General features: G+C 46.3%; 1 protein-coding gene across 1 annotated transcript; it reads left to right on the plus strand.

The window, feature by feature from the left end:
• The first annotated feature begins 8,258 nt into the window (after positions 1-8,258).
• FAM47E (family with sequence similarity 47 member E) lies at positions 8,259-25,050 on the plus strand. The gene is made up of 8 exons (XM_048847573.2): positions 8,259-8,383; positions 9,757-10,126; positions 11,262-11,419; positions 12,999-13,152; positions 18,131-18,310; positions 20,481-20,633; positions 21,910-21,987; positions 24,900-25,050. The coding sequence occupies exons 1-8, from the start codon at positions 8,367-8,369 to the stop codon at positions 25,011-25,013; spliced, it is 1,224 nt and encodes a 407-aa protein (XP_048703530.1). The 5' UTR covers positions 8,259-8,366; the 3' UTR covers positions 25,014-25,050.
• Positions 25,051-25,305: the final 255 nt, after the last annotated feature.

Consider the following 25,305-nt stretch of genomic DNA (forward strand, 5'->3'; position numbering starts at 1 on the left):
GGGGGGGGGGCTGGGCGGTTGGTCGGCCGGGCAACCAGGCGCCGCCCCCCGGGGCGGGAGGGTGCTGCGCGGTTCGGCTTCGTGGGCGAGGCCCGCCCCGCCGCTGAGCCTCCCGCGCTGCCCGCCGCCGCGACTGCAGAGCCTGGCCGCGAGCAGCGATCCCCGGGGCGAGAAGCACGGGGGATGGGGGGGGGGGTGTCTGTCCTTTTATCCGGGCTCCCACTGCCCGCACTTCGGACCCTGCCCCGGGGGGCGGAATGTGCAAAACCCCCTTCAGGGGCTTTTTAACGTGTCGTGCCCGGTTGGCGGGGGCGGGGTCTTGCCTCTCCCGCTGGCCGCGGATGAAGTGGGTTGCTGATCCGGACCAGGCTGGCCATCCCTCTTTTGTTTTTCTGCCGGTTGCGTTTACACAGCAATCCGCTCATTTCATCTGTGGCGGATTCATTTGTGGAGACTGGTTTTTCTAGTGCTGGGAGAGCCAGTTTGGCAGGGTGAGAGTCACAGCAGCAGAACATGAAATACAGTCGAATGGAGAGAGATGAAAATGCACTGGGATGACTCGGGGCCGGGGATTTCTCTGAAGATTCCTTTTCATTTGACTTCCTTGGGACTGAGTGATTATGACAATGTCAGTACAGTACCCACGCAGAGCACAGGTGGGGCGTGAAGAGAACTGTAAACTGCTTCCTCAGAGCTGGTCCATGCTACCAAGTTAGGTGGGCTTAACTACCTCACTAAGGGCTGTGAAAAATTTCACCCCCTACGTGATGGAATTAAGCTGATCTAAGCTCTGGTCTAGGCACCTCTTGAACAGAAGAATTCTTTCCTCAACCTAGCTACTGCCTCTTGGAGAGGTGGATTTACTACAACAGAAGAACCCCTTCTGATGCTGTAGGAGGTGTCTACATTACAGCTTTGCCACTAGCATTTCTAGTGTAGACATATCCTCCGACTTGACTTGGTTGTTTGTTTGATTGTAGGCCATCTGCACAAGTGTGCCCTTGGGTCATGGAGATTCTGGTTCAGATGAGCATTGTTTGAAGCTCTTTGCTTCAGAGAAATGCTAGGCAGCAAGGTAGTCATTGTGACTTTGGAGCTAAAATTTGAGAAGATTGGCGAAGGCAGCCAATTGATCTAAACCTTTTATCATACAGTATTGCAGAGACCTCTTCATCAGAAGTTCTGAATTAAGTTGCTGGTGAATAAACCACTGTGATGTAACCCTGCACTGATACTGCGCTGCATAAGAAGACCAAGGTGCCTACACTGCTAAAAGTCACTTTATCCAGTACCCTTTCCTGAGCACACAGGCCATGGGAAAATCCTTGGTTATTTGTTATACCAGAAAGGCAAAACCAACAGTCTGTGTCCTGGACTAAGCAGGCCTAGGCAGGGCAATGAGCTGCCCATACATCTTTCAAGGGTAACAAAACCTGCACCGATTATTTGTCTGATCTATCAGGGGGGTAAAATCTAGCAAAAGGGACATGGAATTTATGGTTAGTGCTTGCAGTAAAAGCTTCCATTGGCAGGGATCCTATTGCACATGGAATTTTGCTAGAGCATAAATTAGCTGTGCAATGTATACAGACATTTAAAAGTTTCACCAGTGAACAAGAGGAACAACAACTATACACCAGATGGAAGAGCAGAAGGGGAAAAAAGCCTATTGTCATAGGATCAACACACACACAAATTGCCTCGGTCTTGTATTAGCCTTCATATGCCATTATTTTGTAGAGAGCAGATTCTGCCATAATTCAGTGAAAATCAGCTTGCACTAATATAGTTGAACTGTTCATGAAAAATAAACCGATCAATGCACTATTGAGAGATTTCTCCTTTTAAGGCCCTCAGCTGGGGAGTGTTGCTCTAGCATCCCTCAGTAATCGCCTCCAGGGCACTGCTTGCAGAGGGCAAGGAGCTCTGTGAAAGCAAAGGCTCCCTGCCCTCAGCAGTGCCTGCTGATCTAGCTGCTTCCCATTATGGCCCTGTGATTTCCAAGGGGAAGCTGAGCCCTGTAAATGAAGAAGACTCCTGTCCTGTAGCAGGAAACAATGGTGCTAGCCGCTCTAGTTTTCCAACCACAAGATGCAAAAATCACAAGTCAAGCCTCCAAAATAAATCATGAGATTTAAAAAATAAGTTTTGTTTTGTTTTGTTTGCCTTCTGGGTTTTGAGCCTTTGGGGTTCACATTTCAAGCTTTTCTCTACACCCATGAGGGTTTTTCTTTTAAATTACTAACGTTGCACCCTCCTTCATTGCAGCAGATGTTGGAATAGTTCTGTGGCATGCATTTTTCTGCTTGTTAAAAGATTCTAAACCCCATTCAACATGTATGGGGAAATTGGAACAACCAAGTTATAATTAATGTGGTTTACCCCCTGAAGTAAAAAAGTGTAAGATTTTGCAGGCAACCTTGTTTAATTTGGTGAAAGGTTATTAGGTTTCAGTTTTGAGGGGGTAATTTAATTCTGTTTTCTTATAAAGGCTCCAAAACGAAACCAACAGAATAAATCACTGGAAGATCTTTTTGAAGGCCAGCTCAGGTATAACAAGGAAAGGAAACTCTCCTGAGTTCAACAACTGGAATTACAAATTCTCCCGTATACCATATATTGTATTATCTCTTGGGGAATCTTCAAGAACAGATGCCTCTTTAGAGATTGCATTAAATGCAGTTTTAATGGCCTTTGAAGCAATGCAGCAGAAGTTTGTTTCCAAACTAGAAACCTTTGTTTTTCGAAGGGCTGTTTTTCCTCACACTTAAACTGGTTTCACATCAGAATAATTCCATTGTTTTAGGGGGAGTTACTCTGGATTCACAGAAGTGTATAGGCTTGTCTACATGGCCTGTTAGTGCAGAGCAAGCCAGGATGTGAATCTACAGTGCACTGGTTTGCAGCATGCTAACTAGCTTCCCTAAAAGTTCTATAGTGCACTTTGACATACTCCCGTTTCAAACAGCAGGGAACTTTTAGTGAGTGGAAGTAGGGTCTACATGGCCAGTTAGTGTGTGGCAAGCTAGTGTACTGTGGATTCATATTCTGGCTTCCTGCACAGTAACTCATTGTATAGACAAGCCTTGAGTGAGAAGAGAATCAGTCCCTAGTCTCTAAATCAAAGACAAAATTGGAAAAAAAAAATCTGAACCTTGTAGCTATATGCAGTGTTCTTCTGTGAAATCTGATGGTCATAGTGGTGACGCTTTTTGTATTAATACAATTAAAGATAATGCTATTTTATCTGAACATTAGAAACAATGAGAATCAATAGAAAGGCAGGAACACTGAGGCAGTCAGAGTTCAGGAGGGTAACAGCACATTTGAAATGGAAAATGAGATTTGACTGAATCACTTAAGACTAAATTTAATTTATTATTGCAAAGAAATAAAGCTCCCTTGAAGCTAATGAAACTATTCAGATGTATAAAGTTGGACACATGCTTGAGTATTTGTGGGATCAAGCCTTGAAAGGCTTTTTTGTGGAATCTTGTTTGTGCTAGTATATTTCTCATTCATAAAGATCTACCCATAGATGAAAGCTTATACTCAAATAAATTTGTAAGTCTCTAAGGTGCCACAAGTACTCCTTTTCTTTTTGCGAATACAGACTAACACGGCTGCTACTCTGAAACCTTCCATAGAGAGTATACCTGTACAATTTGGCCATACAGATTTTCTAGATTCTTTATATGAAGTCTTTGTCTGGTGAAAGTTATTTCACCTTTAAAAATAAATATGAAGCGGCTCACTGTTGATTATATTTTTAAAGTACATACTTGACAAAATTTCTACACTTGAAGTACAGTGTGGGAAGACAGTGGGTGCAATGCTAGATTGATGTGTCATAATATGTTGTAATCACAGAACAAGCAGAGACTGATCTTTCAGCATGACACTGCCAGTGGGAAAAGGCATGATGGCCCTGATTCAGCAAAGCATTTAAATACATGCGTAACCTTAACAATCCTCAAAGCTTTCTTCTCCCTCCCCTCCCACTTCTCCCCTTCCCTGCCCCACCCTTCCCCCCCCCCCCAATCCTGGCCTTCTCGCCCACTTCCTTCAATATCCTCTCTCCCTTCCTTTGTCTTTCTGTTTAGCTAAGTTTAGCTAACGCCTCCCAGCAAAATACCACCGCAAAAATCCAAAAAAATTCTGGCGCTAACATGATGTTTGCAAACCATTCCTCTGTTCTCTCTGCTTGTATTGTACATCCCTTGTCAGTTTGGTCTATTTAGATGGTAAGATCTATGGAGGCAGGGACTGTCTATTACTCTGTGTTTGTACGGTGCCGAGCACAATGGGGATTGGTGCCTAGGTGCTACCAAAATAAACGTAATAAATAATAACAATCTCATCCCTCCTCAGCAAAACACTTTGCTGCACTGGGGCCTCACTGAGTAACTAATGGTGGTGACCACGTCACTCTCTCAGGCAAAATGGGCCAATATCCAAGAGCAGACGGGCCCTTCTATGCATGAATCTCACTCCCTATGCACAAAAAGGTGCTTTGCCACCTCTATGGCAGTGTCCTCTGCATTGTAGCCTGTGGTGGGCTCTCTGCAGGGTTGGGATCGGAATGAGGGGACTGGGGAGACTTAAGGTGGGGAGAAGGACAGGTGTGGACGCACATCGTCCTCCACTTCAGTCCCATTGAGATTTCCCAGAAAAGGCCAGATAGCAAGCCAGCGGGAGTCCATGGTACTGTGGCTCTGATGTCTCCATGCTGCTAGGGAGGAGGGACACAGAACCAGTGGGTAGGCATGGAGCCTCCACACAGAGGCCTATCCTCCTGCACAACCTCTGTGATCCACACAGGTTTCTGAGGCTCCTCCAAGTTTGGAGGAGCTTGTGGCTTATCATCTGAAAGGCAATCCTCAGGCCCACAAGTGGAAGCATTTGGGCGGGGGTGTCCATTATCTCAAAGTGTTTTCCACATTCTGAAGCAGTCCAAGAACCCCTGTGCATGCTAAGCTAAACCAGGGATGGAATACTCCCCTCAGATGCACAGGGAAGATCTTTGAGAAGCAAGCAACAGAAATTATAACTTACCTAAGCTAGAGACGCGGCTCCTCTGAATTGGCCCCAGCAAATTATCAAAAGGGCGTGTGTCAAGCAGGGAATCTAGTAAAGTAGTAAATCACCCAGCAAGTCAGTGGCAGAGCCAGAAGAGAAGCCAGGAATCCTGACTCCCAGGACTCTGCTCCAATCGTAAAACAATCCCTTTCCATTGTAAATGTTTGATGTATGTTTTAACAAATGAAGGATAGATTTGGAAAATTGGTCCCGTTGGTGGTCTGTGTCACAGTTGAGGACCAGCTGTACCTCTAGCCTCCTCGGCTTGTTGTTCAAGGGCAACCCCTCTGGGATTTAGGCCTCTATATTCTCATCTGTGGGCCTTCATATCCCGGGAGTGGAATTTAGCAGTATCCCACTCTCAGAGATGGGAACCAGGATACAGATCCCTGTGATTCCCCAGCAGGCTCGACTTGGTCGGAGCCCTGCAATTCTTCCCTTCGGAAGCTGTGGCCAGTATGTGAATACAGTGACATAAAACGGCCTTTGCAAAACCAAGTATTGTTTACTCTCAGCGGTGGGCATCAAAGCACAACAAAAAAAATTTTTTTAACACAACAAATAGTCTGCATGCGTCTGTCTTATCTAAAGTATAGGTAGGACTAGCTTCTCCAGACACCCCGCCTCTGGGGACTGGGGTTCAGTGTGTTTCCCAGTAGTCCCTGTGTCTCTCTCCCTTGTATCCCAGGGGCTCAGTGACCATTTTTATCCATTCCCAAGCTCTTTGTTTTAGTTTTCTACCTGGATTCCTCCCTCCTATGTACCAAACAAGAGCTGTTGAACTCAAAGGGATTGACACCTGTATTATTCTTTTCAGTATTGGTGAATGATGCTGTCTGAGCTTATGGTCTCCCTTCCTCTATACGTGCAAGACAACTCCTGTTAAAATGAACCCCTTTGTAATCATCTAGCAAACTGCACAACTACAATCAAAACCTCAGACGGAACATGTAATAGTCATAAAATATTACAGCATCTTCTGAGTCCTTCACAGGCCAGTCTCCCAATGACTTAACAAATCCACCATCGCAAAGTGCTCTAACTGGCTTCCTTGCTGGAAGTCTCAAGTCCCGTGGCCAAGGTCTGAATGGGCCACAGAGAATACAAACATACAGACCTATGAACTATCCTCCCAGTCCAAGAGGTGGCATCTCCAGATAAAGGTCAAGGCATATTGGTGCAACTCTGTGGGGATGTTTTCAGGAGTGTTATTCCGGCACGTTTCATGAGTATGAAATGTACTCCAAATCATTAGTAAACTTGAATATATAAAATGAGTATAAGTTAAAAAAAAGTCAACATTTGTCTGATCCTGCAAACACTGATATTTTATACCATCTTTGTACAAGTATTTGCACTGGTATTTTATACCTTCTTTGCACAAGTATCAATGACTGCACAAGTCTGGAAGGTTAAACAGCTTCTAGGAAGCAAGTTTCACTTTAATATTTTTATTCTCATTTATTATCCACATACACTACAAATTAGCAGCTGGCATATAGGAAAGGAACTCACTGTAATACTACAGAATAGTAGATAAACCAACTATTCTTGAAAGAATTAAAGTTAACATGCATGTGAATAGATGCTAAGCTGTATTCTACATATGGAATAACAGTTCCCCTCTTGGCTGAGCTACAAGTTATGGAGGCATCAGTAGTAGCGAGGCCGTAGTTAAGGCTGAGTTATGGTTTGCATTTAGAACAGGGCTAAAATTGCTCTGTTTCATATCCTAATGACTGAATTTAACCTCCACGTTTCACACAATAACTTTTCAAGGGACAATGGAATTTTCTATGTATCTTTTTGGTGAAATCTTTACTAACTTATGCAGGGGAAACATTTAACAATTCTCTCTTGTGAAATTTGCTACACACACACACATTCTAACAACTGGGACATAGGTCACATTAGAAACTTTAAAATTAAACACAGAGCATTTCGATTGCTCATCACATCTAATTGAGTGATGCCAAGATTAGCCAACACAACCACGTACATCCACCAGCTACTTCCGTTTTCATTTGCTGCCTCCCTGACTCACCAACTGCCTCTGTACATAGTTCAGTGAGCCTGGGCAGTGGGTTGGGCAGCGTGGGATATGAGGGTTCAGCAGGAATGCAGAAAAAGCAGATGGATTTAGCAGGGATGGATGGAGACTGGGGGAAAGCGATGTTGTGTGTGCATGTGTGTGCAAGCGACTTGGGGGAGAGCGTGGAAGGTGGAGTGGTAGGGGGAAGATCTCATTGTCTCCGAACCAACTCATCAGCCCTTGAATCATTCCCTTGGTGCTGCCGCTTCAGCTCCCCAGTGTACCCGGCAGTGCTGTAGGAAGCTGACTGTCTCTGTACCAAGACATCGGTGCATCAAAGACTCTTCAGAGCAGTGCCACCCCAAATGCAGGCGCACCAAGATATGAAAAGCTTCACCAACTTAAACCAGTTTAATGTTGCTCGACTGCACATCCCCGCCACTGGAGACAACAAGCAAGGAAATAAACAGTGAAGCCGCTCAATACCCTAGCTACACTCCATTCATCAGGTCCCATTCTCAACTTGATTTCCCTGTGGGGGTAGTTTCTACTCTTGAGAGGGCACCTGTGTAAGAACCCAGGCAGACAGAACCACCTCAGCCCATGGCTCTTCACCCTCAACCTGAACAACCACAGCGTGGCCTTAACTCTCCCCGTGTTTCCTGGTTACGTGGCTGAGCTACTTCTGTGGTTACGTCAGGGCGGGTGTGGCATTCGGCAGTGACACTGTGTGTAGTGGGTGCCCAAGGGGGAGTGAGGATGCTGGCCCTGTGGGTGCAGTGTGTGAGGGGGAGTGAACAGGCCTGACTGAGCACCACCCATTGGAGGTGCTGTGCCCAGGTGGGAGGCAGGCCGTGAAGACACAAGAAGTGGCAGGCCCTGTGGCCACACTGCTCTTGGGGGAGGGCCAGGCCTGGCAGCCACGGTGTGGAGAGGAAGCCTGGCCAACAGTTGTGGTGCACTGGATAGACGTGATGGGAGTGGGTAAGAGAGAGAGAGTGTGGGGGGCAGATACACTAGGAGAGGGGTCAATCAAAGCCTATGTGACCGTTACTCTGCTCAATAGCCTCTCCCGCTCTTGCATGAACACCATGGCCACCATCTCCTAGCAACCAGTGTTCTCAGCCTGGGTGGTTGGAGCCGGTGCTTGGAACAAAGACAGCCCTAATGTTCTGCCTTGTGGCGGGGAGCAGGAGAGGAGCACCTTGTCCCTCCAACGGTCCGCAGCAGCAGCAGCTGCCTCCTACCTGCAGGGATGGGCTCAGCCCGGTGGTGAGTGGGGTTGGTGGGGAGGCTGTACGTCATTGGCTATTTGTGCCCATCCTTCTGGCAAATTCACATTGGGTGTGTAGCGTGCAGCCCACCTTCCAGAAGCTCACCCTCATGGCCCCAGGCAGACAGCAGAGTGCACCATCCTGATTTGAGTGCATAACAAACAACGGGGCTGACATGTCAAACCCTGGGCCGCGTGCTGTTAGCAACACTCATCCCATTCCCTCTTGCTTGGTAAAGGGTCTTGTCCATGTGGCATGCCGTGTTTTCAGCACAGGACTGAAATAATCCTCTGCCTACTCTTACGTCATTACAGAGGGGCCATGGTAGGATCATGCATGGAATATGCAAGACTGTCCTCAACTAGGCATGAGCCTTGCATGAGTCTTGCACTTTTGTTGGAATGGGCTTATTCAATACGTAAATCTGCTTTTAAATTTATAAATAGGGAAGAGTTTTTCTCTTTTCTTTAAAATATTTTGTGACCACTTAAGAAGGCAGGGGTTGAGCACATCTAACCAGCTATTAACATATATGAAGTGCATGAGTTTCAGTCACTATGTATGTAATGAGTGACTTTTGTGGTAGGAAACGTACCAGACTGAGAGACCTATAGGATTGACATGCTCTTTGGATCCATCTATCAGCCATAATAACCCAGGCAGTGGCAGTGGAAGTCTCCTCGGTTGTTCAGTGTTTGGCCTCTCTGATGAAAATGCCCATACGGATGCCAAATTAATGTCCATTGAGATGTGGACACTTGGATCGAAACCAGTAACTCAAATCCCACAGGCCACTCAAAATATGGGGAGGACATGAGATCACTGCATTCTTTGGCCTGTTTTTTTTTTATCAATGCTAAAACAATTACACATGTGCTTGTTGTTTAATGATACAACATGAACCAAATTCACAGCTGGCCTAAGTGGCTGTGGCTCCAGGGACTTTAGTGGAATCACACCCATTCATACCCACGGTGACTTTGGTTCAAAGTCTTCATTTTTTTTAAATCAGAGGTTTTAATGAATGAATATTTGGGCTTGATTTTCGGAGCTGTTGAACAGCTGCAGCTCTCCTGGTCTTCAGCTGGAGTCCTGGCTGCCCATCGTCTCTGAAAATCAGGCCAACTTTATTGACAATGCCAGGTCTGCATTTTAGGACAGACCATTTGAACACAAGCACCTGGCTCTGATCTGGGATTATAAAGAGACTGCACCACCCAGTGTATTTTGCAGAGTTTCAGTCTGGCAAGGGAATGGAATGGAAGGGTGAGTTCATATTTGAGCTGGACAGGTGGTGGCAGAGACATTACTGTGCTTTGTTAAAACTCATCCCCCTGACTTTAAGCACTGACCAGCAGCATTTGGTCTCAGGTACAAGGAGAAATTGCCTTCTAAGAGCTTTCGAGAGCACAGCAACAAAGCGAGGTTCTCAGATTCTCTTAACAGCCAGCGCTGGAGATTCTTGAAAAGTGGCCTGGATGATTTCAGAAGTGGTGTCCCTGCTCCATCTGACAACATCATCATTCGTGGCACAAAGGGGCTTTTACCTATTGTGCTACCTAATAATGCATCTGATGCTTCCTGCCGGGCCCAGCAGAAGGTGGGGAAAACGTTTACAAGACAGTCCAGGCTCAGTCCTTTGCAGAAAGCCAGGCAGGATCACATTGCACAGACAGAACACTGCCTAAACCAACACCCCCTTGCACTCTACCCTCATCTGGAAGAAAGCATCCCTCCAGAGGTAAAGACCCCAGGGTTGCTGCTGTTCTTCCTCAAGACTGCGCATCCTTTTAGCATGTTTTAAATATAAAAGTAATCCAAAACCCAGCTTTTCTCACTGGGTGTTTTAAAACCATATTATTTCCTACAGATTGAACGTCTACTAAATCTGACTTGTCATGGGAAGGTGACTCTAAAGACAGGCAGAGATTTGAACTGATAGCAGTCACTGGCAGGCTTCTGAGACACCCTGCTAATATTCTGAGATTTGTCACACTATTTGTGTTCAGTCAGTGAGCCTGCTCCCACTCACCCATCAACATGGGCCACTATACAAAAATGGGCTCATTTAATAATCATTTAATTCCATATCTGGTAGATTATACAGCGATCAGTTGGTTTACATTGCTGTATCACGGAGCACACCTCCAGATATAACTGGCTGTTCCAGGGCAATGAATGGATTATCTCTCTATTGTATTAAAATTGAAAGATACCCTGGAGTCTTGGCCAAAGTGTGGGTCCTGACGTGATCTGGACCCTGGCCTGACTCTAGAATAATTATTTCTCCCCCAGAATACTTCCTCTGCTGTGGGGTCCCTCCCAACCTCTCTTCTGTTGGGAAATAACAGGGCCTAGTCAGTGCACACCTGCGCTTATGATTTGGGGCAGGTGGGTTGACACTGAAGGACTCCGTGCAAGCAAGCTGGGGGCAGGGAGTAAAAGTGGGTGGGAAGCATTAGGCTTTCCACTCTCAGGTGGAATAGGGGAAGGTTATGATGGTCTTTTGGAGAGAGAGGGGCCAGCAGCAGGGAGATGGCAGGCCTTGTACTGGGGGCCACAGCGAACTCAGGGTGAATATATTATTCCTCAGTGGTACAGTGCAGAATGCTGAGGAGGATCACACTGCTCAAAGGTTAAGAAGCAGTAAGACAATGAAGGTGATTGTATTCATTGTGCCATGAGAGCCCTTTGAATTTGAGGATAAATAAGGAGTCTTGGCTCCGGTTCGTGGTGAGATCAGGTCACAAAATGATTCATCACATGCTGATGGGGGAGCTAAGGTAGGGTGCATGATCTGTAATGGGGTCTCCTATGCAGTCTCCATGGGTGTGAGGTGTTTTTGGACATGTGCTCTGTTCTTGTTTGGCTCTCAGCTTTTCGAAGAGGTTGTGGCCATCCTGGACCCGGAGTTGTGCTTGCATAGTAAAGCTGGATACAAGGATCGTGACCAGGCAAGCCATACCCCTCAGCAAGAGCTGTTTCAGCTGGAGGATGGGAAAAGTAAAGAAATAAGCCCCAGGCCATCAGCACTGTGAGTACTGGACAGGACAGAGCGAGCAGCACCCAGGGCTGCCTGAATCCACCTTCTGCTGCTGGGCCTGGGTTCAGTTCAGTCTCTCTCCTCTGAAATGAAATGTATTGAAAGAGAGGAGCTGAATGTTTCTGCGGGTGGATGTTTTCCATATCCCACCCCAGTTCAGCTTTTAGTACCGTTATACAAGGCACTGGTGAGACCTCACCTGGAATACTGTGTGCAGTTCTGGTCTCCCATGTTTAAGAAGGATGAATTCAAACTGGAACAGGTACAGAGAAGGGCTACTAGGATGATCCGAGGAATGGAAAACTTGTCTTATGAAAGGAGACTCAAGGGGCTTGGCTTGTTTAGCCTAACTAAAAGAAGGTTGAGGGGAGATATGATTGCTATCTATAAATATATCAGAGGGATAAATACCGGAGAGGGAGAGGAATTATTTAAGCTCAGTACCAATGTGGACACAAGAACAAATGGATATAAACTGGCCACCAGGAAGTTTAGACTAGAAATTAGACGAAGGTTTCTAACCATCAGAGGAGTGAAGTTCTGGAACAGCCTTCCAAGGGAAGCAGTGGGGGCAAAAGATCTATCTGGCTTTAAGATTAAACTCGATAAGTTTATGGAGGAGATGGTATGATGGGATCACATGGTTTTGGTAATTAAATATTCATGGTAAATAGGCCCAATGGCCTGTGATGGGATATTAGATGGGGTGGGATTTGAGTTACCCAGGAAAGAATTTTCTGTAGTATCTGGCTGATGAATCTTGCCCATATGCTCAGGGTTTAGCTGATCGCCATATTTGAGGTCGGGAAGGAATTTTCCTCCAGGGCAGATTGGAAGAGGCCTGGAGGTTTTTCACCTTCCTCTGTAGCATGGGGCACGGGTCACTTGCTGGAGGATTCTCTGCTCCTTGGAGTCTTTAAACCACGATTTGAGGACTTCAATAGCACAGACATTAAGTGAGAGGTTTTTTGCAGGAGTGGTGGGTGAAATTCTGTGGCCTGCGTTGTGCAGGAGGTCAGACTAGATGATCATAATGATCCCTTCTGACCTAAATATCTATGAATCTAGAAGGCCTTGGGGACACCCTTTCTAGTAACTGGGCTCTGGCTAAACGGGAGAGCCAGCTCAGTCGATATTGAAGTCTTCTGTCTGGTTCCTCTGATTAGACACACCCAGGAGGCTTCCCAGGGCTGGCTGGCTTAGATGGGCTTCAGCACATAAGCCTTTATGGGCCTGATCCAAAGCCATTGACGCCCATGGAAAGATTCCCGTAGACTCCAGTGGGCTTTGTCTCAGAACCTAGCCGCTGGTCTCCCTGCAGACCGTAAAGATCTGCACATAAATCTCTGTGTGCTGTAGGCCTGGTGAGGACAGCCAGCTCTATAACAAGGGGACTCTGCAGAAGAAGCAGCAGCAAGGAAAGTATGAAGGAAGTATGAATTGCAAGCTGGAAGCAGCAGGCACAGAGATAATTATTCAAACCCTACTGATCTGAAACCACAGGAACGCATTTGTGCTGATGAGAGGCACTTACAGACTGCTCATGACTGTATCATATCCATCTCTTCAGCCTCAAGCAGTCTAAAAGCAAGAGTCCATACACATTGTTTTCCAAGAAAGAGGTAGCAGCAAGGGAAAAGGCAGCCAGACGGAGCTACATTCCTCCCCTGGATGAGAATGTAAAGCGAGTGACTAAGGAGTTTTGTGACTGGGTTGCTTCTTGGGTAAGTTGAAAACCAAAACCCTCCTATCTCAGCAGTCCAGTAATGACTTGGGCCAATGTTTTCCGACTTGGGTACCCGAAGGGCATCTACATCCTAAGTGCATCCCTCAGCTAACATGCCCTGAGCACTACTGCTTCCACAGACGGCAATGGGAGATAGGGATGCTCAGCACCTCTTGAAAGATATAGGCCACTTATGCCCAATGTCTATTGACATTCACTGGGAGTTTGGAGCCTCCATCCCTTCGTCACTTTTGAAAATCCCAGCCTAAATATGGCTGTAGGTGCCTAACCTGAGGCACCCAAGTCTGACAATGTTAACCCTTACAATTCTGCTTGTACAGAAGTTTAATTACATAGCCCAAATGCAAAGCAAACCGCAAATCAGTTCATTCTGTAAACTTGCCAAGTCCATCGGCTTACTCAAGCATTTGCCTGAGAGAGGTGTGGAGGGGGAGTTATTGGTTAGATTTAACTGCTTCATTTTGGAGTCAGAGCCAATTTTTTTGATTGACAGTGACTCAGCAATTCAGGCATTGATTTTAGTGAACACAGAATGATGGATGCAGTTTAAAAATGTGCAAATAAGTAGTGGCACATTCCCTTTCTCTAGGAGCCAAATTCTAACTTGAGTGATACTGCAGCACCACAAATGTCAGTGGGATTAGGTGGGCTAAAGACAGGGCAGAGTTTGGGGAGTGCATCGGACATGTATTATACATGCCATGCCTGGGATTTTAAATAGCACTCTGCATTGGCCTAACTCGGCTTCCACTGAAGTCAATGGTAAAGATTCCATTGACTGCCACGGGAACAGAGTTAGGACAATGGTGAGTGCTTTTGAAAATCCCATCCCAAGCGCTTTCAGTCCTGGGGGTACTTGGTTATGCTTTCACTGAAGTCAGAGGACAAAGTCCCATGGACTTCAATGGGAGCAAGAGCAGGCCCCTGGATCCTGAATATTTACATAGCAGTGCTCAGACATACTCTTATAGTGTGCCACTTAGTACAGAGAGGTCTTGGATAACCAGGGATTTCACAGCATCTTCTCACTGTGGCTATCTATATCTGTGGATCTAAGTCAGACTATAGTCTCCAGACCAGACCAGTGCCTGCTTTATCTCAAGAGTCCATCTTCTGTCAAAGACCAAACTCTCTCCTTTGAGTCTGACATATGTCATGGGAATTGAAGGCTTTAAGTAGAGTCATTTGCTAGCCTAGTTTATGTTATCGTTTGCTCAGTCATTCAAATAGCTCAATAGAAATACATTTGTTTTGCAGAAAACAATGTCAGTGGTGTTTCTCTGGATTCACGCTCGTAGCTTTAATATGTACAAATAGTAAAATACCAGCTTCAATCCTTGACTGCACTGAGCGAGACAAAGGTGGCTCAAAGCTCTCCTGATTCTGGGGCTGGCGGCCTCTGGCTCAAAAATAGAGCAGGCTAAGAGTTGTTCGAATATGGGCCAGTTTGAAATGGCTCCTGAGAAGCCATTTTGCTGGGGAGGATTGGCGGGAGCACAGCATGTTACAGTCCTGCCCCTCCTACCCTTGACACAACCCTCTACACCAGGCAGGAGGCTGGGAATTCCCCGGTGCCAGGTAAAGGTATCTGTCTGTTTTATGATGGCCGAGGGACCGAAGATCTGACCCACTGTGTCAACAAATCCTTAGAAAATCATGTATGTCAATAGCCTTGTGAAGGGTCTCAGCACAGAGACCGCAAAGGGAAATACGGTTACCTTATGAGGCCCACTGGACCTACTGTAAGATAACAAACAATCTGGTGGGGTGTGTCTTCCCTTCAATTCCAAATGCTGATTATGTTTAAAGGCCCTCATGGTGAGTCTGAAAAAGGAATTCCCTAGAAATGAGACTGTAAGGACTGAATTCCCACTGCATTGCAGCAGCCATTAGCTAAAAATACCTTTGCTTTTCTGCAATGGAGCTCATGTCTACCTGCTTATATAATGAGGCTCTGTTTGCAAAATAACCCTCGACTCCTATCACCGGAGGTTAGCAAAGCTTGAGAAGGGGACAAAAGGCCACCGTGTTGGCACCTGCTGCACTGGAAACACAGCAAAATCTCTATGTGAGCAGTGCTGGAGGAAGACACGGCCACTGGAGACAGACGGACCCTTTGTTTTCGGGCTGCTAAGTGGTGGATTACAAACAAGGGAGGGTAAAATACAAGGTTGCAAGGAGTGGGCCCTGTTCCCCAGTCCTGCCTCATGGAAAGCACTGAGCTACTGAGTGCCCACAGATCCTGTTATTATTATTTACTTGTATTATTGTAGCGCTAAGGAGCTCCAGTCATGGACTAGGCCAAACACAGATTTCACTGGGAGCTGTGAGTGCTCAATGCCTCTGAAAATCAGGTCATGGGTGTTTTGTCATTGACTTCAAAGGGAGCAGGAGCAGGCCCAAAGCCTGGAGCAGAACATGCCCCTGAAATGTGTGCATGAAGGGCTGTCCGTACCCAGATTCATCCTGCTCTGCTTGAAAGGGGGGCAGAGGAATGGGATAAGCCATCTCTTCAGCACTGTCCCCACCCTCCTTATGGGATCCTCAAAGGGCTCCCCATGGGGTTATGAGTGGGTCCTCATGGGGACACATTTGGGAGTTTGAGCTGGGGGTGGGGCTAGGGAAGCTGGTTTGTGATTACAGCAGTGCAGATTACTAGGAAGAGGTAATGCAGCTCCATCTTGTATTACTGTTAACAGAGAGCCCCTCTTTGCTGGAGGACCCCTTTAAGGAGGATCGTTGGGGCAGCTGTGTCCAGGGGAGGTCTTGGGAGTATAGACCCATTTGGGGCTCCAGGAACCCCTGAGATCTCGAGTCAGCCCTGGCCTCCTGTGGATCTTGGGATCTGCTGAGTGCTGGGTGCAGATCCATCCCTGTGTCCTGTGGAGCCCAGCCCAGTCATGGAATCATCAGTCTTACTAGGTGCCCCATTAGTGCCACATCTGAACAGGAATTAAGATTTCCTCATGATGCCCCTGTGATTTTGGGAGCCTCCCCAAGGGGATCATAGCCAAGTTTTCCCTCCCTGAGGCCTATGTGCGCAGGTCTTTCCATGGAATGGGAAGCTCTGGCCCCCCCAAGCACCTGCATTTCCCAGTGATTTCAACTCAGCACTTCCCAGGATTTAGCCCAGTATGGAAACCAGATGTTCCAGTAGCTGTTCAGAAGGACAGATGTCCAGGATCCCTGTAACTGTGCGGCTGCTTATCCCAGCAACGGTATCTTCAGTTATCCGTATTGGCTCTTTGCTCCAGCTCCTCTAAGAAGCAGCGTAAGAGTGTGATAAAGCGATGCAGTCACTTTCCTAGAACACTGAGCTATTGTTTCTTGTGACAGAGACTCTCACATGATCTGATGTTTTCTGTGTTCATTGTGGCCAAGTGCTATTGCTTTAAAATTGGGACTGAAATGGACAGGATAGCATTAGGGAGCAGGATTGGGAAATGCTATATGAGAAATGTGGGCTGCATTGCCATTCTACCTCTGTCCTCACCCCTGACATTGGAGTGTGCCAAGGAGTGCTCAGAGGCTAGCCATTCTCTGCCTTCCCCACTGTGCCCGGTCCCTGGACTTTAAGAGAACGCCACGGTAGGTGCTAGACCTGTCAATCTCAGGGGACTGTATGCCTAGCACCGCCCTCGTATCCCCCTCAGAGCACAAATGGCCTTCAGTGACCTGTTTAAAAATAAAAACCAGACCAGGAGTAACAGAATCTCTGACCCCTGTGCTGCACTGTGTCATGTGCTCATGTCTTGTTTTACTTTATAGCTAATCTGACTGGGCGGAAAAAGACTTTATGCTTTTTCTGATCAGAGCAGCACATGGTAAAGGGACCTTTGAAATGGTTCTTCTTAGTTCCTCTTTGCTTCCCTGGTGTAGGAATTCAAGAAGTATGTCAAAGAGGGGCATGGTGACTTAGCATCAGCAAGAAGTTGTGTACCAAGGTGTGTGGTGCAAGACTTGGTTTCAGTCTCTGTAAGCCCCTGCTCTTCTAGTCTCGTGTGGATCTGTCTCCAGGAAACAGCATTAGTTCTTGGGGGGAAAAAATCACTTTCTGCCTCTTTGCTGGCTGTTTAGGAATCTAGGCTGTGATTTTCACAAGCACGTAAGGGAGTTTGGCACCCAGATCACACGGAATGGCAGTGGGAGTTGGGCACCTCTAAGGAGACCTGGTTCTTAGTCACCTGCTCCCTCATCAAATGACCCACCTGCTCTGAAATAAACCAGTCATAGGTGAGGCTGACCCCAGACTCCCTTTAAGTCAGTGGTTTTCAGCACGTAGACATACCCCTGAGGGTACTTGGAGGTCTTCCAGGGGGTACATCAGCTCATCTAGCTATTTGCCTAGCTTTACAACAGGCTCTATAAAAGCACTAGCGATGTCAGTACAAACTAAAATTTCATACAGACAATGACTTGCTTATACTGCTCTGTATACCATACACTGAAATGTAAGTACAAGATTCATATTCGAATTGATTTACTTTATAATTGTATGAAATGAGAAAGTCAGCCATTTTTCAGTGACAGTGTGCTGTGACACTTTTGCATTTTGATGTCTGATTTTGTAAGCAAGTCGTTTTTAGATAAAGTGAAGCTTGGGGGTACCCAAGACACATCAGCCTCCTGAAAGGGGCACAGAGGTCTGGAAAGGTTGAGGGCCACTGCCTTAAAGGGCCAGCTCACAACATGTAACAGGATTCAACCCTACTGAGCAGGGCAGATAGGAGATTTGTAATGATCTGCATAAATAAATAACAGCGGTTGGTAACCACTGTCCTGGGCTAGGCTGGAACTGGTGCTGGGAAATGGTGCCTATCCCCAATCTGGTGAACATCTAGCTCTCTACCAGTATGTTGTAAATATTCCCCCCACCCCGCAAGTGTGGTGTGTTTGACAATGTCAGAAACTGCCTCCTGCTACCTCCTAACGGTGCACTTGGCTTATTATTGCAGGGAGGAGAAAATTATAACATCAGTGAAGATACCATCATGAGGCTGTTTGATACCGGTTATGAAACCAAGCCCACACCGGCTATGCCTGTCGAAGTTGTGGAGATAAACAATGTGCCACCAGAGCTGAGAAAGCGTCTGGGGGTTTCATCCTCCCTGAAAGCTGTAAAGAGTCTTCCTAAGGTAAGCAGGCCAGGGAAAACTAAACAAGCTGCACCTGCAGCTCCTATTAACTTCCATGGGAGTTCAAGATGCTCAGCACCTCTCAGGATCTGGCCCTATAACTGTGTTACGTTATCTTAGTCTTAGCGGTTTATACTGCCACCCATTACCATAGTATCTGAGCGCCTTCCACATAAAATCAATGGCAAAGTCCATAATTCTATACTCTGTCTATTATCAGCAATAAAATCTGTGTAACAATATATTACTTCTAGTATGTATTAGCTAGTATTTCGTTCCACTTCTCTGCTATATGCTATCACAGTTGGGACTGCATTCTACTGCATGCAAAACTACCATTGTCCTCAGTGGAACAAAACTGGGTTTGGGACCACTCTCATTATGTCTCTAAAACAAGTGGCAAGAGATGACCCATAAAATGATATTTACTGTTGTGCCTAGGAAGAGAAATATCTGAGTCAGCAGAAACTGCAGGGCGCATAGATTAGATTTGATCGCTCTTATTTTGAGCTGTTTCTACTGGGCTTCAACAGGGAATTATCACTGTCATAATAAATTACTTTTATCTTGCAGTGTCTCATATTCCTCCTTTCAAGCCTCCTAGGTCCCCAGTCATTGAAAGGAAGCCCACTAGCCCTGTGGAAGGGCATGGCTTGTGCTTTACTTACCCCTTCATCAGAGTCACCTTGAGAAACAACTCAGCTTTCCAGCGGTTGCCTCCCAGCTTTTAAGGGCAGAAAACGTAAAGAATATATAGCCCCCAGGAGATAATTCCGAGAGCTTGTGCTGATCACAGTGCTCTGACACTAGTGCCAGATTTGCAAGTTTTGTTTCCATGTGTTCCTCTCCTTTGCATTGGGTCATCATTAGAAATTCTCTCCTTGGACCAGAATTGGGGTCAGAGGGAAGGGAGACTACTGATCCTCAAAAGCCCATTTTGCAAAAACCAAAGGAAATATTCTCTCCACTTTTCAGAGTAACAGCCGTGTTAGTCTGTATTCGCAAAAAGAAAAGGAGTACCTGTGGCACCTTAGAGACTAACCAATTTATTTGAGCATGAGCTTTCGTGAGCTACAGCTCACTTCACCGGGTGGGGAGCTTTTTATTCAGAATAATGCTCTTGAAATGCCACCTGCTGGCCATTCTGTAATATTGCATACAACGAAGGATGACATCTGTACTCACATTCATAATCCTTGAAAACAGTCTGATTTTTAAAGTAGTACAATAAGGAAATATGTTAATTCTGCAAGGTGATGCTTTGTCAGCCTACTATAGCGTGTATAAGGGTGTCCCCATCCTGCCCTTGCTATGTCATTAAATGGGCAGCAGGTCCTGGTATGAAAAGGTTGCAAACCACAGCTTTAATCAGTGGTCAGACAACCTCAGGGCGCAGACAATGTTAATTCCCAATGGCTCTATCAGGATCTGAGTGCAAGTGTTTTGCACAGGCTGACTAGTGTTTGAGATAAAGAGTTTTGCTGTTAGGCGTTGGGGTATTTCGTGTTACTCCATTTTTGGCTGCACCTTTGGGCAGCCCTTCTGCTCAGTGTAGATGAGTACAGGAGAGTGAATGGAAGAGGATAACTTTCTTCCTTGCTAATTCATTTCAGCTGAAGCCTCTCCCACAGCTCTGTGCTCTTCTTCCTTTCCACTCTATTCCCCCACCTAGATTTTGCCCCTCTGTTTCACTTTCTATTTTATTAGTGAGGAGTATTTCCAAGGGAAACTAACAGCTTCTAGTTAAACCCAAATTCCTGTCTATTTCCTTGTCTATGAGAAAGAACAACTCACTAGTATAGAGATGTAAGTAGGAGAATGTGGAGACAATGATTTCTACTATCTGAAGTCTAATGAATAGTAGAAGAATCAATGGTGATGAAAATTAGTCCTTTTTATTGTACTGCTATTGCTAGGGGTAGTTAGTGAAACACCTCACACTTATGTAGCATTAATAGGACTTACACCTGCTATAGGCACCAGAAAGAGACACAATTGACTCCATCTTGCACTCACCACTATGGTATCTAAGCATCTGATCACATCCATTGACCAGGGCGGACACTCCCTCTTGTAGAGGGCAGTAGTTCGCCTACACATTGTGGGAGGTGAGTCAGACCTACCAACATGATTAGAGGATGTTCCTAATTATTATGAATTTATTGTGCAGGGTCTCTACCAGCCCAAATGGGAGAAGATCAGGTATGGAGCCTGGTACCTGGACCCAAAAATGTGGATAAAACAAAAAGTAAATGAGCCTTTAGAGGATCCAAAAGAAGCAGCTGATACCATTCAGAATTTAAGGAAGCGGTTTAGTGAAAAGGTACTGTAAGCATCTCTGGGATCTTTGTGGTGAAATTCTCATTGTAGTTCAAGGCCACGGAGCATACGTTGTTGCTGGAACATGCCTGCACACCATCTGCTATCTGACTCAGTTACAGTGGAGGGGAATGGTTCATATTACCCATCCTACTGACTTTAATTATTATTACTGATTATTTGTATTCTGTGACAGTTGGAGACCCCAGTTGTGGATCACGGCCTCACGGCTCAGCACCTTAGAAGCGCAACAAAAAGACAATTGTACGAACGTCCTAACTCCCATGACCTTTTACAGCTCATCCCAGGTGGTGGCACAACAGCGCCTTGTCTAGGGGCTGAGTTCAAAAGAAGACCTAAAAGCCAGTCACAATATTTACTTCAAAGGGTTTGAGTTTCATGTCCATTTAACGCTGATGAAAAATAGTTTTCTCTCTGCTTCCATGCATCTCAAGACCAGATTAACCGCCTTTCAAATTTGGCAGTAAAAATTCACTCCCAGTCTGAGACTAAGCATGCACAATTCCAGCTCAGAAGGAATTATTGTTGGTCATGGTCTCGACCCCTGTAAACAAAGGATCAGGTTCATCACTGTTGTAAGAAGGCCCAAGTCTGTGGCCTTGTTGACACTAGAGAATCGTATAGTTGCAGGATCTGGCTGTAAGACTTATCCACTTGTAGTCTTAACTATCCCAGGAAGACCATACATGTTAACCTGCTGTCTGGTCAAATTCCATCTACCAGCTCTAACCCAGCAGTCTGAAAAGGTTTAAGTATCTGGCAGGGGCAGGAGAGCTTGTGGGGGGAAAGCCCAAGGAACAACAGAGTTCAGAAGAAAGCTTTGTCTTTTTGTTATTATTTCAGTTAACAATAAATGTAGGAGTAATTTTGGGCCGTGTCTCATGTGTGTATGTTGTGATAAGAGCTGGGTGGGAATTCCAGCTGGTTAGAACAGCTTTACAAAATAATCCCTAGTAATTAGTGACTTGCTACAACACTCACTGAAAAATGACATACTGTCTCATCGCAATTCAGTGCTTATGAAACACCTGGATTGCCATAAAAATAGCAAATCAGAAATTATCTCTTGAATGAACTACAATGCATGAGATTAATTAGATATGGAATTTACCATATTTGTGAGACTTTCACAGAAATAACTTTCCTTGTCCCTTTCTTGCTTTGTTCACTATTGTATGAATGAGGGCATGAAAAAAACAAATAAATCTGTGAGATTTATTCTTGAGTGTTCCCTTAATTTGGATTGGAAATTCTCCTAGGAGACAGAGGTCATGCAGCTCCATGGAACACACGCTTTTAAGGAATTCCTCGAAAGGAAGGGCTACAGGAAGCCTGAGGTAAGGCAGTGAGAGTGTAACAAGTCCGTTGATGTGATCAGTAGCAACGACAGACCAGGATGCCTCTGGCCCTATGCACTCTGGGAAAAGAGATGTGCTTAAGGCAGCTTGGTTTAAGCATCATTGTTTCTAGCACTGTGTAACTGACCAGGGTCGACAAGGATGGGCAGTCTTAGCACCCTGTGAGAACCATGTTATAAAACCATGCTGTACACAACCTAGCGAGGAGCCCAATCTGCACTACAGTCCTTGCCATGTCAGGGTACCATGCTACAGCTGTTACTGAACTGTGCTCTTAGCCCTGGGGCCAAATTCAGACCTGATTATGGCAAGGGATGGAAGTTCACCAAAGCCAAACACCAGCCCTGCTGGGCCTGAATTTGGCCTCAAAGCTGTAAAATAGCTTCGGGTCGACCAGTTCTTGTTCAAAGCAACTCACACTGGTCAGGGAAACGAGGCTTGAACCCTGCTGGCAACGACGGCATTGAAACATGGTAGCAGCTAGCACAGTTTGGACAGGGCTGGTGAAGGTTGCACAAGCCACCTCAGCAGGACGAGCAGCAAGATATTGTTTCGTCATGGCCACGAAACTCAACCCAACAAGGAGCCCTCCTCTTAGGCCATTCATTCAGAGCTCAACACGGAAGGCCAGTCCTTAGAATGCCCCTTGGCTCATTGCATCTAATGCTGCACCCATCGCTTGCCAGGGTGATCACATGTCGTGCAGCCTATTCTAGGTCTTTTGACCTATTAAGAAGGAACCATTGTCTTTTCCACTTAACCCTTTGGCTGCAGCATCCTCCACAGTTTCCACACTGTGGCTGAAAGCAGAATCATTCCTAAATGCTGGATTTCCACTGGAGGACATCGGTTCACAGGGATGGGCCTGGTACATGGGTGAGGCAGTACTGGAAGTGTTTTGCTCAGTAGAAACTGGTGACGTCAGGCAGTCAGTAGGCAAAGATGGCACATCCCCTTTACAGGTGTCTGGGACTCTCCAGGACACGTTGGGATTTTGGATGTCATCTGGTGCCAGGGACTCATTTTGACCATATTATACACATTTATATATGTTAGGTTAGGTCTGGCCCCTGGGCCAAACAGTGTGACAGGCTGGGACTGAATGTCTCCAAATCAGTCACCTTCAAAGAAAAATGGAGAGATGGAGACAAAAAGAAGTGCGTGACAGACCAGACAGGAAGAAGCAAAGCTAGAAAAGTTGCAGGTGGAAATGGAAAGAAGGCTGCAGAACAGAGATGGTCCCTCCCCTATATCTGTCAATAAAAACCCTTCTTATCACCTACACAAATAAATGATATTCACAGCGTCCTGGATTCAGATAGTTTGGCTTGCACATTTTTGCCCCCACCGCAATTCTGGGCAGTGTTCCTCTGGTCTCCCCTCTCTGTGTTGTGTTCCTCTTCTTGGCCTTACCATCTGTTCACTCATCCTCTTTCTGCTCACCTTCCCATTCTGAGTCAGCTCCTTTCTTCCCGGGTCTTGTCTCCCCTAGCCTAGGCTCTCTGCTTCCGGATGAGTTTCTCTTCACCCTCAGTCTGAAGTCAGTCTCCCTATTCCCCCTTCATCCTCTAAACCCAAGGCAGAGTTTCCCTTTCACCCCTTCCTGCACCACAGTAGGTTCCATTAGCTACCTCATGCAGAAAATCCACGTCTTCATGCCCCCTCATTCCAATCAGCCCCAGAGTCCCTCCCTACACCCAATCAGCTAGAACTGGGTGTTGTGCTTCTTGTTCCCGGTGGACTGGGGAAGTGAAGACCCAGGAGGCTTTGTGGTGCTGGCAGACGGGAAGAGGGAGATGCGAGCAGCTAGGTGTGGGGATGGGAAGACAGCACAAAGTGACAGGAGAAGGTGGGCTGAAGTTAGGGCAGTAAGATGGCAGGTGGGGTTCTCATTAGACTCAGCAGATCAGGCATGGCTGCACTGCCACACTGCTTTGTGGGTTCAGCAGGAGGAGAGCCAGATTATGTTGACTAAGCCACCAAGAGCAAGGCCGGAGAAAGGGAAAAGCAAGAGGAGAAAGGGGACCACAAACACCAGAGAAAACAGCATGATTCCTGAGAAATCAGACTGTGACCTGGTGGTGGGTCCTTTTCTCCTTAATTCTTGTGCTCTTTCACCTCTCCCTTTGCTCTCAGTGGTTGTGTCTCATTGAACCAAAACAGGGCAAACAACATGGTGTCCTTTGCCTGCCCTGGACCAGCAGCCATTGGCTTTGTTCCATCTGCCAGGTAAGTAAGGCAGCATTTCAGCAGTTAAGCCATGCTGTCTCCTCCTCCCACAGCTCCTACCCCTCCCCAAAGATGCAATGACCTCTGAGGAAACTCTGTGTGTGTGTGTGTGTTTTGCTAGGACACTGTCATGGACAGAGAGATCTGAGGCACTGACTCCCTGTAAAAAGCAGCAGGAAGTAAGGCTGGATCTGGGCCAAAGGCTATTGGAGCTGCATATTCTCAGCCCAGTGCCCAATGGTCCACATCACAGAAGCCACCCCCACAGCTGCACTAATTGGCTTCCCCATTCAGGGGATCTCAGTGGAGAGAGCAAAGAGTGGATGAGCTATGGGAACTGAGCTGTGCTCTCACCTATCAAGATGCTCTGGCTCGGTCAGGATGGGGTTGGTGCATGACTGCATAGGAAGCTTCCATCACCATTGCCAATGTGTTACCTATGGAGACAAAGAAGTTTGCTAGCCCCAGAGACTGCATTCATGCACCTTCCAACAGTTCTGTGTCTCATGCCATTAAAAAAAAAGTTCTGTATTAAAGCACTAAGCTTTAAGCTTTAAGGTATCTTGATCCTCTGTGACTTGTTCTTTTATATCTTATAGTCAGTAGCTGGCCATTTAAATGCGTTCCTAATAACTGTGCTTTATGGCTATGTTTTCTTTTAGTTTCTTCTGCAGATGCTGGCTGCGAAGGATGGCAAAGGAGCAAAAGAGGAGACGTGGAAGGGCCTTAAAGAGACACAAGAAGCCCAGGGCAGGTTTTCCCTCCACACTCGTTAATTAATGCAGAGCTCTGACTTTGTTAACTCACTTTTGTTTCCACTAAATAAACCATTCTGAAGGCTCCCGTGATGGTCATTTCTAAGCCGTGTTGATCTGGTTTCTTTTCCCCTTCCTTCCTCAGAAATTGCTCATCAAATAGATTTGAAACAGAAAACACTTGGGGTAGTGGGTCCGAGACGCAGGGTAGCTGGCCCAGCTGCACTGTCCCTACGAGTTGGCTCGGAGGCACTGTTACGTTCTAAAGATTTCAGCTCATCTCTGCTGCGCGGCAATGACTAGGAGTGTTAAC

Source organism: Caretta caretta, chromosome 4 (genome assembly GCF_965140235.1).
Source record: "Caretta caretta isolate rCarCar2 chromosome 4, rCarCar1.hap1, whole genome shotgun sequence".
NCBI lineage: Eukaryota > Metazoa > Chordata > Testudines > Cheloniidae > Caretta > Caretta caretta.

Excerpts from the sequence above, each read along its gene's own strand:
- FAM47E (XM_048847573.2), top strand. Across the intron at positions 13,153-18,130 it reads GTGACTGGGTTGCTTCTTGG|GGAGGAGAAAATTATAACAT; the intron begins GTAAGTTGAAAA and ends TTATTATTGCAG. Across the intron at positions 20,634-21,909 it reads GGAAGCGGTTTAGTGAAAAG|GAGACAGAGGTCATGCAGCT; the intron begins GTACTGTAAGCA and ends AAATTCTCCTAG.